Source organism: Palaemon carinicauda, chromosome 6 (genome assembly GCF_036898095.1).
Source record: "Palaemon carinicauda isolate YSFRI2023 chromosome 6, ASM3689809v2, whole genome shotgun sequence".
NCBI lineage: Eukaryota > Metazoa > Arthropoda > Malacostraca > Decapoda > Palaemonidae > Palaemon > Palaemon carinicauda.
Genome location: NC_090730.1, coordinates 87,683,828 through 87,697,292, shown reverse-complemented (window position 1 = coordinate 87,697,292; position 13,465 = coordinate 87,683,828). Strand labels below are relative to the sequence as shown.

Below are 13,465 nucleotides of genomic sequence, written 5' to 3'. Positions count from 1 at the left end.
TCGTCTCCAGGCTCAAGCCTCGTTCGTGGATCCTGGGTAACGAAGAGAAGGGTCTCCAAGAGTATCATCTCGGCCCGAATTCGCAGGGTGTTACACCCGGCCTTGAATCCTGACCCTTCTCCGTCGCATCGCCCTAGAGCCCATGATGTGGGGCCTAGCTACGTCCCTGCCCTTCATGGACCATCATTCAGTGATGCAGGTCCTACAAGCGGGGATGTTTAAGCATCAGACCTTCTTCTCAGCCCCTTACCTGCAAGACATGACCCACAGGAGGCTAGATACGTTTCTATCGGCCCTGTGGTGGCTTCACAACAGCTGGTCTAAACCTCAGGCTCCTTGATGGACAAGTAGCAGAGGGTTGAGGGCATTGTTACCTGGTGTTAGTCTGCATGAATGAAAAGATCTGTCTGGCCTTTATTCTTTTCTTCATCCTCTCCTCCCACGGAGAAAGCAGCATCCTGGGTTCTCTGCACAGCTGACCTCAAACCACTGCAGGTAGAACATGCTTCCTTGTGTTCCTAGTATTAGGTGTAATACAGTACTGTCATGTCCCCATACCCTGACGAGGTGGTATTGGGAGAGTCCTAGCCTGGATATCCTTCTGAGGGACTCCAGGACAACTGCCTGGGACAAGTCACTTTTCACCTTCGCACACACCTTACGTAGGCCGCGGCAGTTTCACAACCGCCAGCGAGGAGCAGGGATTCCCTATTGTCCAAGTACTTGATCGCTCGAATATGGAATCCCCGGGCAAGCCAAAGCCAGTATGGCCGGGACTTACCACCCTTCCTAAGGGTTAAGTCGCCCCATGTAAATAGCGTAGTTTGTATTTCAGTTACGGAACAAATGACAAATTCGTAGATAATTTGTATTTTTCCCAACTATACAAACCTTAGCTATTTACAGTTGTGTGCCTGCCAGCCCTGTCCCCCAAGATAAGTCCTACCGCTAAGTAAAGTGGAGTATTCTCCTGTGTGTGTGAGGGGGGAGGGGTAGCTAGCTACCCCTCTCTACCCCCCGCTAACTAGCGGCGGGGTAGTAAACCCTCGTTAAAACTTTTATGGCTCGTCGTTCAGCTACGCCGAAGTAATTACCCCATATAAATAGCTAAGGTTTGTATAGTTAGGAAAAATACAAATTATCTACTAATTTGTCATGTAATTTAGTGTCTGTATTGGTCTGCCTCCCAATGAGAAAGATTTGGGGCGGCGGCAGAAGAAGAAGTTGAAGCTGGATATTTCTCCCTCTAAGGTTTCTTCAATATGGAGAAAATCCCAAGGCGGCTTCTTCCGCTTCCCAACCTTCCTCCGAAGTTCCTGCTCGTTTGGCCTCTTCCGAGAGACCGTTGAATAGTACCGTAGGCCCTTTAACTGATGGTCAACTGCTGTCCTCGAGAGATGGTTTTTTTCCTTTGCGTAGTGGTCCCACCTCCTCCCCCAGGTGAGGCCTTGTCTCTTTCTCTTTTTATACAGGGGTGGTCGTCTTTTGGGCTTCAGGGTCCGCCCTTCAAAGACTCCTTGCTGCAACTCATCATCTGTGGTGCTTGTGTGGAACCTTCGTTGTCTTCGGAAGTGGATCCTATGTCGTGTGTCGATGTAGTGGTGTTGGAGGCGTTGTCCGCTGCTGCTGCCAACGCTCCTGCCCGTTCAGACTCTTCAGCTGTTGCTGCTGACTTTGTTTCCCCCGTTCCTGATCATCCTTCGAGCGGGAAGCAAAGTCTTTCGCCTGTCTCTCCTGCGAGTGTTTCTCCTCCTTGGGGGAGTTCACTCATAGGGACTCCTCTGTGGAGGACTACTGCTTTTAAAGGTCAGCTTGCTGATCCACCGGCCCCCAGAAGGGGTCAATGATATTGCAGAGCTCACCCTCCGCTTTGCCTTAGAGGTGTCTTTTCATTTATGGGCAAACACCATCCTGAAATGTCGAGATCCAGTTTCTGAGGGATTCCATTGGCAGGTTCCGGATGCTGAGATCGCTAGGCTCAGGAACTAATCCCCAGAAGGATCCTCTCTTCTCGAACCAAAAGATGTGGAAGACGCTGCTGAGAGATGGAGAAAGTCTCACCAGGACTCCCTCCTCCATAGGGCTTTAATATCCAAGCCCCATAAACCACCAGCTCCTCAGTAGTCCCTTTCAGCCAAGACCTCGACGAACAAGAAAGCAGTGAAACCAGCTGTGTCTAAAAAGCTCTTTCCAACCAAGGACAGGAAAGGCACAAAGTCTTCCAGGGGAGGAAAACATCCTAGAGGGAGCAGCCGAGGCCGCAAACACTAGGATAGGCACTTACCCCACCAGTCCACCGGGGTGGGGGGTGGGGGGTGGGGGGTGGGGGGTTGGATGCCTGCAAAGTTGCTGGGACAGGTAGAAGCAACTTGGGGCCGAACCCTGGACAGTCTCTGGGATTCGTTCAGGGTAACGCGTCCTGTTCACAACATCTCTCCCTCTCCTGATCAGGAATCCAGTGTCAATAGACTCATTTGTGATGGGATCAGCAAAGGGCTAGCCCTCTGGGAAGAAGTCCATGCCCTGTTGAAGAAGGACGCTCTCCAGGAGGTCCTCGTCGGGTCTCCAGGCTTCTTCAGTCGCCTCCTTGTGAAAAAGGCGTCTGGAGGCTGGAGACCAGTCATCGACCTCTCAGTTCTGAACAAGTTTGTCAAGCAAACTCCGTTCAGCATGGAGACGCAGACACGGTCAGACAAGCAGTAAGACCACAGGACTTCATGCGTACACTGGACCTAAAAGACATGTACTTCCAGATCCCAATCCATCCGTCTTCAAGGAATTAGGCTACTTAAGATTCACCCTAGACAACAGGAAATACCAGTTAAAGGTGTTGTGCTTCGGTCTTTCCATAGCCCCTCAAGTCTTCATCAGAGTGTTCGCCCTAGTGTTATCTTGGGCACACAGGATTGGCATCCGTCTCCTCCGTTATCTGGACAACTGCCTAATCCTAGTGGACAAGCTTTTGAGGTTTTGTCAAGATCTGGGGATCATAGTGAACCTCGAGACGTTCTCCCTGCTTCATATGCAGAGACTGGTATACCTAGGCATGGTAATAGACACAAATCTTCACAAAGCCTTCCCATCAGATGACATGATAATGAGGCTGAGAAAGGTGGCAAGACCCTCTCTCAGACGGGAAGAACTTCCAACCCAGATGTAGCCACGTCTCTTCGGGCACCTTTCATCTCTGGCCCGTCTAGTTCCCAACGGTCGCCTCAGGATTCAACCTCTTCATTGGCGTCAAGTCCAGGTGGAATCAAGCCTTTGACTCACAAGACATGGAACCAGCGGAACAGAGGGACCTCTAATGGTGGGTGTCAGATGAGAATCTATGAAAGGCAGTGGATCTTCTCGTCCTCCTCCCAGATTTGATGCTGTTCTCAGAGACTTTGAAATTATGATGGGGTTCCCACGTGCTGCAACTCATGACCTCAGGCCTCTGGTCAGAGTCAGAAGAATACCTCCCCATAAATCTCTTAGAGATTAAGGCCGTCTTCCTAGCCATTCAACAGTTTCATCAGTTCCAGGCGGGCCACTCAGTGGTGGTGATGAGCGACAACACCACAGTAGTGGCTTACATCAACAAACAAGGAGGTACTTTTTCACAGCCCCTATCCCATCTAGCAGTAGAGATACAGTACTGAGATGGGCCGAGATTCACTCGATACCACTATTGGCACGCTTCATTCCAGGCAAAAGGAATGTGCTCGCCGACAACCTGAGCAGAGCATTACAGACAGTGTGTACCGAGTGGTCTTTGGATCATCTAGTAGCCAACAAAGTCCTGACTTTGTGGTGCTCTCTGATTGTGGATCTCTTCGTAACAGCCCTGATCTTCAGGCTCCCGTTGTACTGCTCCTTAGTCCCAAACCCCAAGGCTCTCTGGCTAGATGCATTCCAACAACTGTGGGACAACAGCGATGTCTACTCTTTTCCCCCTTTCTGTCTGATGAGGAGGGTACTCAACAAGGCCAGAACATCAGTCAACCTCTCAGTGACTTTCATAGCTGCGCTATGGGATCATGCGGAATGGTTTCCGGACCTTCTGCAACTCCTGACGAAGTCTCCTAGAGAACTCCCTCCTCTTATGTGGTTGGTGTCGTGGAAGGGGTATCTCTCCTCTCGATGCCACTATTCCAGCAATAGCGGAGTTCCTCGTGTATTTGCGTGAGTATTTGCGTGAAGAAATGCGTCTTTCAGTCTCGGTGGTAAAAGGCTATCACTCGGCCTTCAGCCTCACCCCTAGATTGAACGGAATGGACATTTCCTCATCGCTGGAACTTTCTTTACTCGTATGGAGTTACGAACTTACCTGTCCCCAGTCTGAAGTGAGACCTCCCCCATGGAACGTGGTTTGAGTTCTCGGGCCTCTGAGGAGACCTCCCTGTGAACCATTACGACAGGCAACAGATAGCTGCTGAACTTGGAAGACGGTGTTCCTACTAGCTTTAGCTTTGGCCAAACGAGTCAATGATCTTCATGGTCTCTCATATGACATCACCCATTCAATGGGATGGGGAGAAGTAACATTCAGCTTTGTCTTTTGAGTTTGTTGCCAAGACTCAGAATCCAGGAGTGGCGGATCCCCAATTTGACTCCTTCCAGATTTCAAGTCTCCGCTCCGTAACAGATGACCATGATCATCTCTTACTCTGCTCAGTGAGGCGTTTGAGGCTGTATATCAAGAGAACAGCTGCAGCCCGTCCCAGTGTGCCTGCACTTTTTGTCAGCACAGGGAAAAACAAGAGGAGGGGCACCAAGAACACCATCTCTGCTTGGATTCGCAAGGTCATAGACCACGCCCTGAATCCGTACCCTCGTCCTTCGTGTCGTCCCAGAGCTCACGATGTCAGGGGTGTAGCTATGTCCCTGGCCTTCAAGAGAAACTTCTCTGTGACAGGTTCTACAGACTGGGGTGTGAAAACGTCAAAATACATTCACAGCCCACTACCTGCAAGATGTGACCCACAGGAAGCTCGTTAGATTCTCTATTGGCCCTGTGGTGGCTGCACAACAGCTGGTATAATACCTCAAGCACCTTATTGGACAAGTAGCAGAAGGTTGAGGGCACTTTTACCCGGTTTTAGTCTGCGCGAATGAAAAGGTTTGATTGGCTCTTATTCTTTTCTTCATTCTCCCCTCTCTTTGGGAAAGCGGTATCGTGGGTTCTCTGCACAAGCTGACCTCAAACCACTCCAGGTAAACCATGCTTCTTTGTGTACCTAGTATTAAGCTAATACTGTTGCGTCCCCATACCCTGGCAAGGTGGTATTGGGAAAGTCCTGGTTACAACAGTTTTTCTTACAAAGACACTGAATAACTTTTACCAGGACAGTCACACTTCTAAACATCTCAGCACACAGCTTGCGTAGGCAGCAGACCTTACATTGCAAGGTTTAGCAAGGTGCAGAGACTACTTATTTTTGGTACAAACCTATTCAAAATAAGGAGCCCCCAGGTAAAGCCAGATTGGTAGGGACGTATACCCTTCCTATGAGGTGAGTCATCCCTAGTAAAAAGCATAGGTTTGTATTCCGGTTATGGAACAAATGATATTCGTAGATAATTTGTATTCTTCCTAACGATACAAACCTTTAGCTATTTATACAAACTTACCCGCCAGCCCTATCCCTCTTGAAGTCCTACCTCCAAGCAAAGTGAGCTAAATCACAGGTGTGTGAGCAGGAGTGGTAGCAAGCTATCCCTACTTACCCTTGCTAACTAGCGGAATGGGTAGTTAACCCTCGCTAAAATTTTGATGGCTCGTCCTTTCAGCTTCGCCAAAATTAGTAACCCCTAATAAAGAGCTAATGTTTTGTATCCTTAGGAAAAATACAAATTATCTATGAATTTGTCATTCTTGTGGGGCTTGCCTAAGGGCAAGAAAGATTGCCTAGTTTAAAGAGGATAACTTTGTGTACACATAGCACAGGAGAACACTTGTAAACAGCTAACTTCGGTACTATACTTGCTTAGGCAGTATTCCTTCTTACTGGAACAATTGTGAAGCTGTTCGAGATGTGCTACTTTGATTTTTTTTATCATATTGTATTTTTTGTTTTGAGTTATTGAAATTTTGTAGTTCATTTTCATTTAATGTTTCATAGTAACAGCTTAAGCATTAAGCATATCATACAGTTAACAATCGTTCTCGAATTAGTTGTTCGACTCCACAAAGTAACAAAACCAACTATGCTTCAATCAGGATACATGCTTGAATGTGTCCTATGCTGTACTCTGCACCTTTGAGAATGATCAAAACAGTTTAATCACACATAGCATATGTTTTACTTTGTTTATAATACTTTCTCTGTGTATACTGCTATTTTCAAATTTACTATCGCATTTTATAATTTTGTAGTTTTTTTGTTATTTTTCATTATTATCGTGCAATGAAGAGACAGCCTTAAGGTCTCTTAAAACAGGTTTACAGAAATTTTATTTTTTTATACTGAATGATAAATAAAGATGAGTAACATAAAGTTGGAAATGATATAGACCAAACAACATGAAGAAGTATATTACTGTACAGTACCATGATAATGATTTAATGACTGTTCCAACATAGCTGAAGACATACTCCTATTTTGTAAGACTCGGGTTTATACATATAGTTCAGAAAAATACAATTTGTTGTTCTTTCTTTTACAGATGGCGTGACACAAGCTGATGGTATTGATATGTCACACTACCATCACTATGAGGATGTTGTGAAATTGGCTGAAGAACTTAAGACCAGTCATCCACATTTAGTTGACCATTATAGCATTGGTAAATCTGTTCAAGGTCGGGATCTAATTGTTATCAAAATTAGTGGAAACATCCAAGAGAGAAAGGAATGTGTGCCAATGTTTAAGTATGTTGCTAACATGCACGGAGATGAAACAGTTGGCCGACAGTTGGTTATTTTCTTGGCTGAATATCTTGTTAGTAATTATATGAAGGATGACCGCATTACTCAACTTATCAATGCAACGGAAATTCATCTAATGCCCTCGATGAATCCTGATGGATTTGAAGCAGGCCAGGTAATTTAACATTTTTTTTATTGTTTCATATCCAAATCTAGACTTTATTGCTCATATTCACATAGCAGATTTGGGAACGAAGTGGATAGATAAAGTATAATAAGAATGCCAGCCACAAATATTCTAATGATCCCTGTCAGTCATGGAAATAGTTTTTGATTATATTTTGCCGCTTAGTTGTTAGTAATGCTTTCTTTCACTGGCCATATGTCTGCCTCAATGGAATCAGTAATAGTTGGTAGCATTAGCCTCCGGTGGTCAAAAGATTTTGGTGCAGCTGATCTTGTTCCTCGTTCATTATTTCTTATGTTATTAGGGTGGTATATCCGTCAGGCATTATGAACTATTCTTTGAAAACAGTTGTTTGAAAATAATTGTTTGAAAACCACTTTTCAGTTAGGTAATTGTTTGAACCAACAATATAGGAACAATTCTTTGAAAACAGTTGTACAGTAGTACTCCAAATATATATTAGTTAATACTGTGTTGATGTCAATGCTTGTTTGTTCCGTCACTAAATACAAACCAATGTTATTTATAGGGGATATTACTTTCAGGGAAGCTGAAAGACAAGCCATTAGACTTTCAGCGAGGGTTAACCACCCACCTGCTAGTTAGCGGGGCAGGGTGGAGGGTAATAGCTACTCCGCCCACTCATACAACTGGGCTGTGAACCCACTTTGCTTTTGACTCAAGGGTAGAGACATTGTCTCTCTCTCTCTGCTCTAACTTACCGGCCATTTGACTTTTTTCTTTTTATATACTGTATATGAAAACATTCTTGTAATGTTTTTATATATATTTTAAGCTTTTCTTCACAGTGAATGCAAATAGGTGGATAGATCATCATTAGCATCTTGGATTTTGTAACTATTCCATCTTCCCTTTTATGTCCAATAAAGATTAATATTGATGTTTATCCCTTCTATATAATGTTAAAAGGCATAATAGTTGGTGTATTTGTGTGAAACTGTAGAAAGATATTACTTTTCCAAGTTTAGAGACTTACAAAAGTAACAAAAGTATCAAGGCTGTGTTTTTGAGAGAATGTTAAGTAAAATATAGTTTTGTTCTGTAACTGAAATACAAACCACGCTATTTAATTAGGGTATTACTTTCGGTGTAGCTGAAATGACGAGCCATTAGATTTTTAACGAGGGTTTACTACCTTCTCGCTAGTTAGTGAGGGGGTAGGGGAGGGGTAGCTAGCTACCCCTCCCCCCCTCACACACCGGTGAGTAGCTCACTTTGCTTTTAGCTCGGGTGATGAACAGACGTGTCTGCTCCCACCCTCGCTTATTGACAGCCTTAATCTTTTTCAATATTAAACTTACCCGATAATCATGTAGCTGTCAACTCCGTTGCCCGACAGAATTCTATGGAGGGATACGCCAGCTATCACAATACTAGAAGGGGGTGTACTTACCAGCGCCACCTGTGGCCAGGTACTCAAGTACTTCTTGTTGACACCTCCTCAATTATTCCTCTGTCGTGCTTCCGGCAAGACGTTCTGGGATACGCTTATGTTCTTGGAGTATTTTCACGACTTTGGTGAAGTATTTCTCTTTGATTTCGGCTGTCGCTTTACTGGAAACTTCTATATTAGCTTAGTTAGCTTTTGGAATTAATTTGATTAATTATGGTGACGAAGAGAGTATGAACTCTCTTTCACCTTTTAATGGCCGACCCTTCCCTTAGACGGAAGTGTTGGTGTCTAAGAGAGTATAGACTCTCTTTCTTAATTTTGCTTAACAAAAGTTATAGATTTATTTTATATCTCTCCGCCTCTTATAGGCCTCTTCTATTAACTTCCTTTTATTATAAACTTATTAAAATTAATTTTTATGTTTGTTTATATTCGACCTTCCTAATAGTAGGCGGTCTTTTCTTGGTACCGAAGTTAATTAACATTGAGCCCGTCATTTTGGTTTTACCTGTTAACATATTATGCTATTTTAATGTCTTTGAAAGAATTTCTTTGATAGTCTCGTACTGTTTTCAAAGTTGAACTAACGTTTTGTTTTGTCTCTGCAGTTGTTGACGTTCAGAACGTTCAACTTGCGCTCTATCGTTACGATAGAGAAAGAATTTTCACGGTTTCACGTTGCAGTAAGAGTAACCGTGTCTAGCGTTTTGTTCATTCTTTCTTAACTTAATGGTTTTAATCCTAATAAAGGAACTTTTCATTTTGGGAAATATTTCAGTTTTTTCCTTTAACAATAATATGTTTTAACGATATATATGATTGGGCTCTTCTCTCAGGTTCTAAGTCAAGAGAGAGAGAGAGAGAGAGAGATAGAGACGGAGGGAGAAAGAGGAGGATAAACGTTTCATTCAAGCGAGTAACGTTGTTATCGTTTTTGCTCTTCTCCCTAGTCTCTTTAGGGGAAGAAGGTAAACGTTTCTAGAGTGATCTAGTGTTTAGTCTCTTTCCAGCCACTGAATTATTTATCTTTCATTAGATTTTTCTGTTACATTGTAATTCTGTTTTCGCAATTACTAACTTTTGAGAAAGGATAGAATTGCGTGTTTCAGGTACAAACCACTTAAAGTTTCGAGTTCAGTGAAATAAGTGCAAACAGAAAATCAAAGTGATAAGTGATTAGCGCAAAGTGTGTCAGTGTTGTGCGTGAGGGTACTTCTGTGCGCGCCAGTCGTCCTCCCAGTCCGGGACCTCTTGCAAGCTCCCAAGCCCAGGGGAGAAGCAATGTCGAAGGGCAGAAGGGTTCAGCAGGCCTTGATCGGCGCACAGAAGTATCCTCGGTGGTTGTGGGCGTGTCTTACCGAGACCGTCACTCCCACCCGCAGACGATTGAGCCCTTATTTTGCTCGTCTGCAGAAGAAATTTAGGGGAGAAAACGCTGGTCTCAGGTCTCAAGACCTCTTAAACGTAAAGTCCAGACCTATGCCAGACGTACGAAGTTAGAGTTCAACAACCCGGATGCAGTCATTGGGTTAGCTCTGACTCTCCTCAGTCATCAGTTGAATGCACTCCGCCTAAGAGGAGTAAGGTTCTGCCACAACAGAGCTCGACTGTTAAGGCTTTACCTCAGCCTACTGTAGTTTCTGCCGACCCCAAGTGGACTCTACTACAGTCCATGCAAGCACAGCTTTCGGACTTGATGCGTGAGTGTCGGGCTGAGAGTGTTGCGCCTCCGCCTCCGCCTACACTCCCTCCGCCTGCGCTCGCTCCGCCTGCGCTCGCTCCGCCTGATCGCAGTACCACCTGCCAGGCGTACGATGTTGAGCCACGTTCTGAGTTTGCTGTTCCCAGTGGTGTTCAGCCTCCGCCTTCCTTAAGGCAACCTTTACAATGGGATCAGGAGGATTATACCTCTCTTCCTCCGCCTCCACTTGCTGCTCCACCAGTGATGCTACACTCGGTTGAGGTACAACAACCTCTCCCATCCATGAGTCAGTCTCCTCAGCTCTCGCTGCAGCGAGCTCAACCCTCCTCAAGGCAAGCACCTCAACACCTTAGCCTTGCGCCTCAGGAGTCTCAACTTGCGAGATTTTTACTGCGTTCTGCGCAGCCACTACCTTTTCGCTCTCAGCTCACACTGCAGGAACCTCAACTCGTTCCTCAGGAACTTGCTACTGCGCATCCGCCAACCACTCAGCAAGCGCAACCCTTGAGTTCAGCCACTCATGCCAGGAGTCAGCCTCCTCCACCCATGCGCCTACCTTCTGCTACTTCCTTTGATCAGCCTTTGCAGACTGAGCCTCAGGTGTTCCCTCAACAGAGTCTTGAAGAGGAAACCACAACTATTGTTGTTCCAGCTCGTTCTGACTCTGCTGTTCAGCATACCTTACCTCCATTTTCAAACCTTATGATAATGGAGGTTATTTGTATTACTTATAAAAATATATTTGTATTCCTGGCAATATTTTTTTAACAATATCGCAAAATATGGCAAAAATATGAATCATGAGTTATGAATGTAAGGTATATATTATGTTGATATTAAAACCCCATGCAAGCATGCATAAAGCACTCTAGCACTGGTCATGGAATTTCTGAGAAATGTTAAACGCCATGCACACGCTCTGCTTACCTTACATGCTCTGCTTACAGCATGCTCTGCATACTACATGCTCTGCATACAGCATGCTCTGCATTCAGCATGCTCTGCATACAACATGCTCTACATACAGCATGCTCTGCATACAGCATGCTCTGCATACAACATGCTCTGCATACAGCATGCTCTGCATTCAGCATGCTCTGCATACAACATGCTCTGCATACAGCATGCTCTGCATTCAGCATGCTCTGCATACAACATGCTCTACATACAGCATGCTCTGCATACAGCATACTCTGCATACAACATGCTCTGCATACCTTACCGCATGCTTCTCAGTCACACATCTTTGGTTGTTGCCAACTCACTAGACTGTCAAGCAGTTTCATAACGTTGCCTTCTAGTCTGCTGCTTTTGCACCAGTGAACCCTCACTGAGAGAACTTAGCTTTTCTAGGATATGGTCCCTGTAGATGAGAAAGTTCTTTTCTCCCTCCTTCTGATATTCCCTTGAGGACTCTGTCATTTGGAGGGAGCCTTTAGCTGCATAGCCTCCTATGGACTTTTATTTAAGCATAACATGCTTCCAGGGAAGGTAATGGTTCCACTTCAGTCGCTAATCCCGTCTGTTACCACACCTGCTCCCATAGACCTTGAGCTGTGTTACAAGACATGCAGTCCAAGCTTAGTCCTTGTTAGAGGATTTTTTGTTTACGGAGTCAATGTGTCACGGGGAAGACGTTCAACAACCAACAGAAGTGACTTGTTGTGACGCAGTGCGGCAACCTCAGCAACCCGATAAGGAGTTTGTCTGTACGACCCAGACAGTCTAGACAGATTCGGGTTGTCACTGTACTTCCTCGCTTGCCCATGATTGACAGTTCACAGACTGTGCAGCAGTACCATGATCTTGTGTCCGGCTCCGTCAGACGACTGGCTTTTAAGAGCTCCCACAAGTCGTCGCTGTCTGGAGATTTTCAAATGGACTATGGATCTGACCAAGGAACTGGGCCTCCTGGTCAATTTTGAGGAGTCTCAGCTCGTCCCATCCCAGACCATTGTCTCCTTGGGTATGGATCTTCAGAGTCGAGCTTTTCGGACTTTTCCGTCGGCCCCAAGGATCTTCCAAGCCCTAGAATGCATCCAGAGCATGCTGAGAAGGAACCGATGCTCAGTCAGGTAGTGGATGAGTCTAACAGGGACACTTTCATCGCTGGCCCTGTTCATCGTGTTAGGGAGACTCCACCTCCCCCCCCTTCAGTATCATCTAGCTGCTCACTGGATAAAGGACATGACGCTAGAGACGGTCTCAGTTCCTGTTTCCGAAGAGAGGAGGTCTTCTCTCGCGTGGTGTAAGAACAGCTTTCTTCTCAAGGAAGTCTACCTTTGGCTGTTCAGAAACACGACCGCCGTCTCCTCTCGGACGCATCAGACACGGGCTGGGGTGCGACTTTGGACGGACAAGAATGCTCGGGAACATGGAATCAGGAGCAAAGGACACTTCACATCAATTGCAAGGAGTTGTTGGCGGTTATTCTGGCCTTGATAAACTTCAAGTCCCTCCAGCTTAACAAAGTGGTGGAGGTGGACTCTGACAACACCACAGCCCTGGCTTACATCTTCAAGCAGGGAGGGACTCTTTCGTGGAAGTTGTTCTAGATCGCAAGGGACCTACTCATCTGGTCTAAAGATCGAAAGCTAACTGGTAACGAGGTTCATTCAGGGCGGTATGAATGTCATGGCAGATCACCTCAGACGGAAGGGTCAGGTCATCCCCACAGAGTGGACCCTTCTCAAGAATGTTTGCAGCAGACTTTGGGCCCTGTGGGGTCAGCCAACCATAGATCTGTTCACTACCTCGATAACCTAGAGACTCCTGTTGTATTGTTCTCCGATTCCAGACCCAGCAGCAGTTCACGTGGATGCTTTTCTGCTGGATTGGTTCCATCTCGACCTGTATGCATTCCCGCCGTTCAAGATTGTCAACAGGGTACTTCAGAAGTTCTCCTCTCACAAAGGGACACGGCTGACGTTGGTTGGCTCCGCTCTGGCCCGCGAGAGAATGGTTCTTAGAGGTACTGCAATGGCTGGTCGACATTCCCAGGACTCTTCCTCTAAGAGTGAACCTTCTAAGTCTACCTCACGTAAAGAAGGTACACCCAATCCTCCACGCTCTTCGTCTGACTGCCTTCAGACTTTCGAAAGACTCTCAAGAGCTAGGGGCTTTTCGAAGGAGGCAGCCAGAGCGATTGCCAAAGCAAGGAGAACATCCACTCTCAGAATCTATCAGTCTATAGGGGAAGTCTTCCGTAGCTGGTACAAGACCAATGCAGTTTCCTCAACCAGTACCACTGTAACCCAGATTGCTGACTTCCTGTTATATCTAAGGAAAGTAAGATCCCTTTCAGCTCCT

General features: G+C 45.7%; 1 protein-coding gene across 1 annotated transcript in view; it reads left to right on the top strand.

Annotated features, from left to right (window-relative positions):
- LOC137643134 (carboxypeptidase D-like) overlaps positions 1-13,465 on the top strand; it is a 194,005-nt gene that overhangs the window by 19,286 nt on the left and 161,254 nt on the right. The window contains exon 2 of the mRNA XM_068375984.1: positions 6,652-7,028. Within this exon, the coding sequence (XP_068232085.1) occupies positions 6,652-7,028 (377 nt within the window). The remainder of the gene's footprint in view (positions 1-6,651; positions 7,029-13,465) is intronic.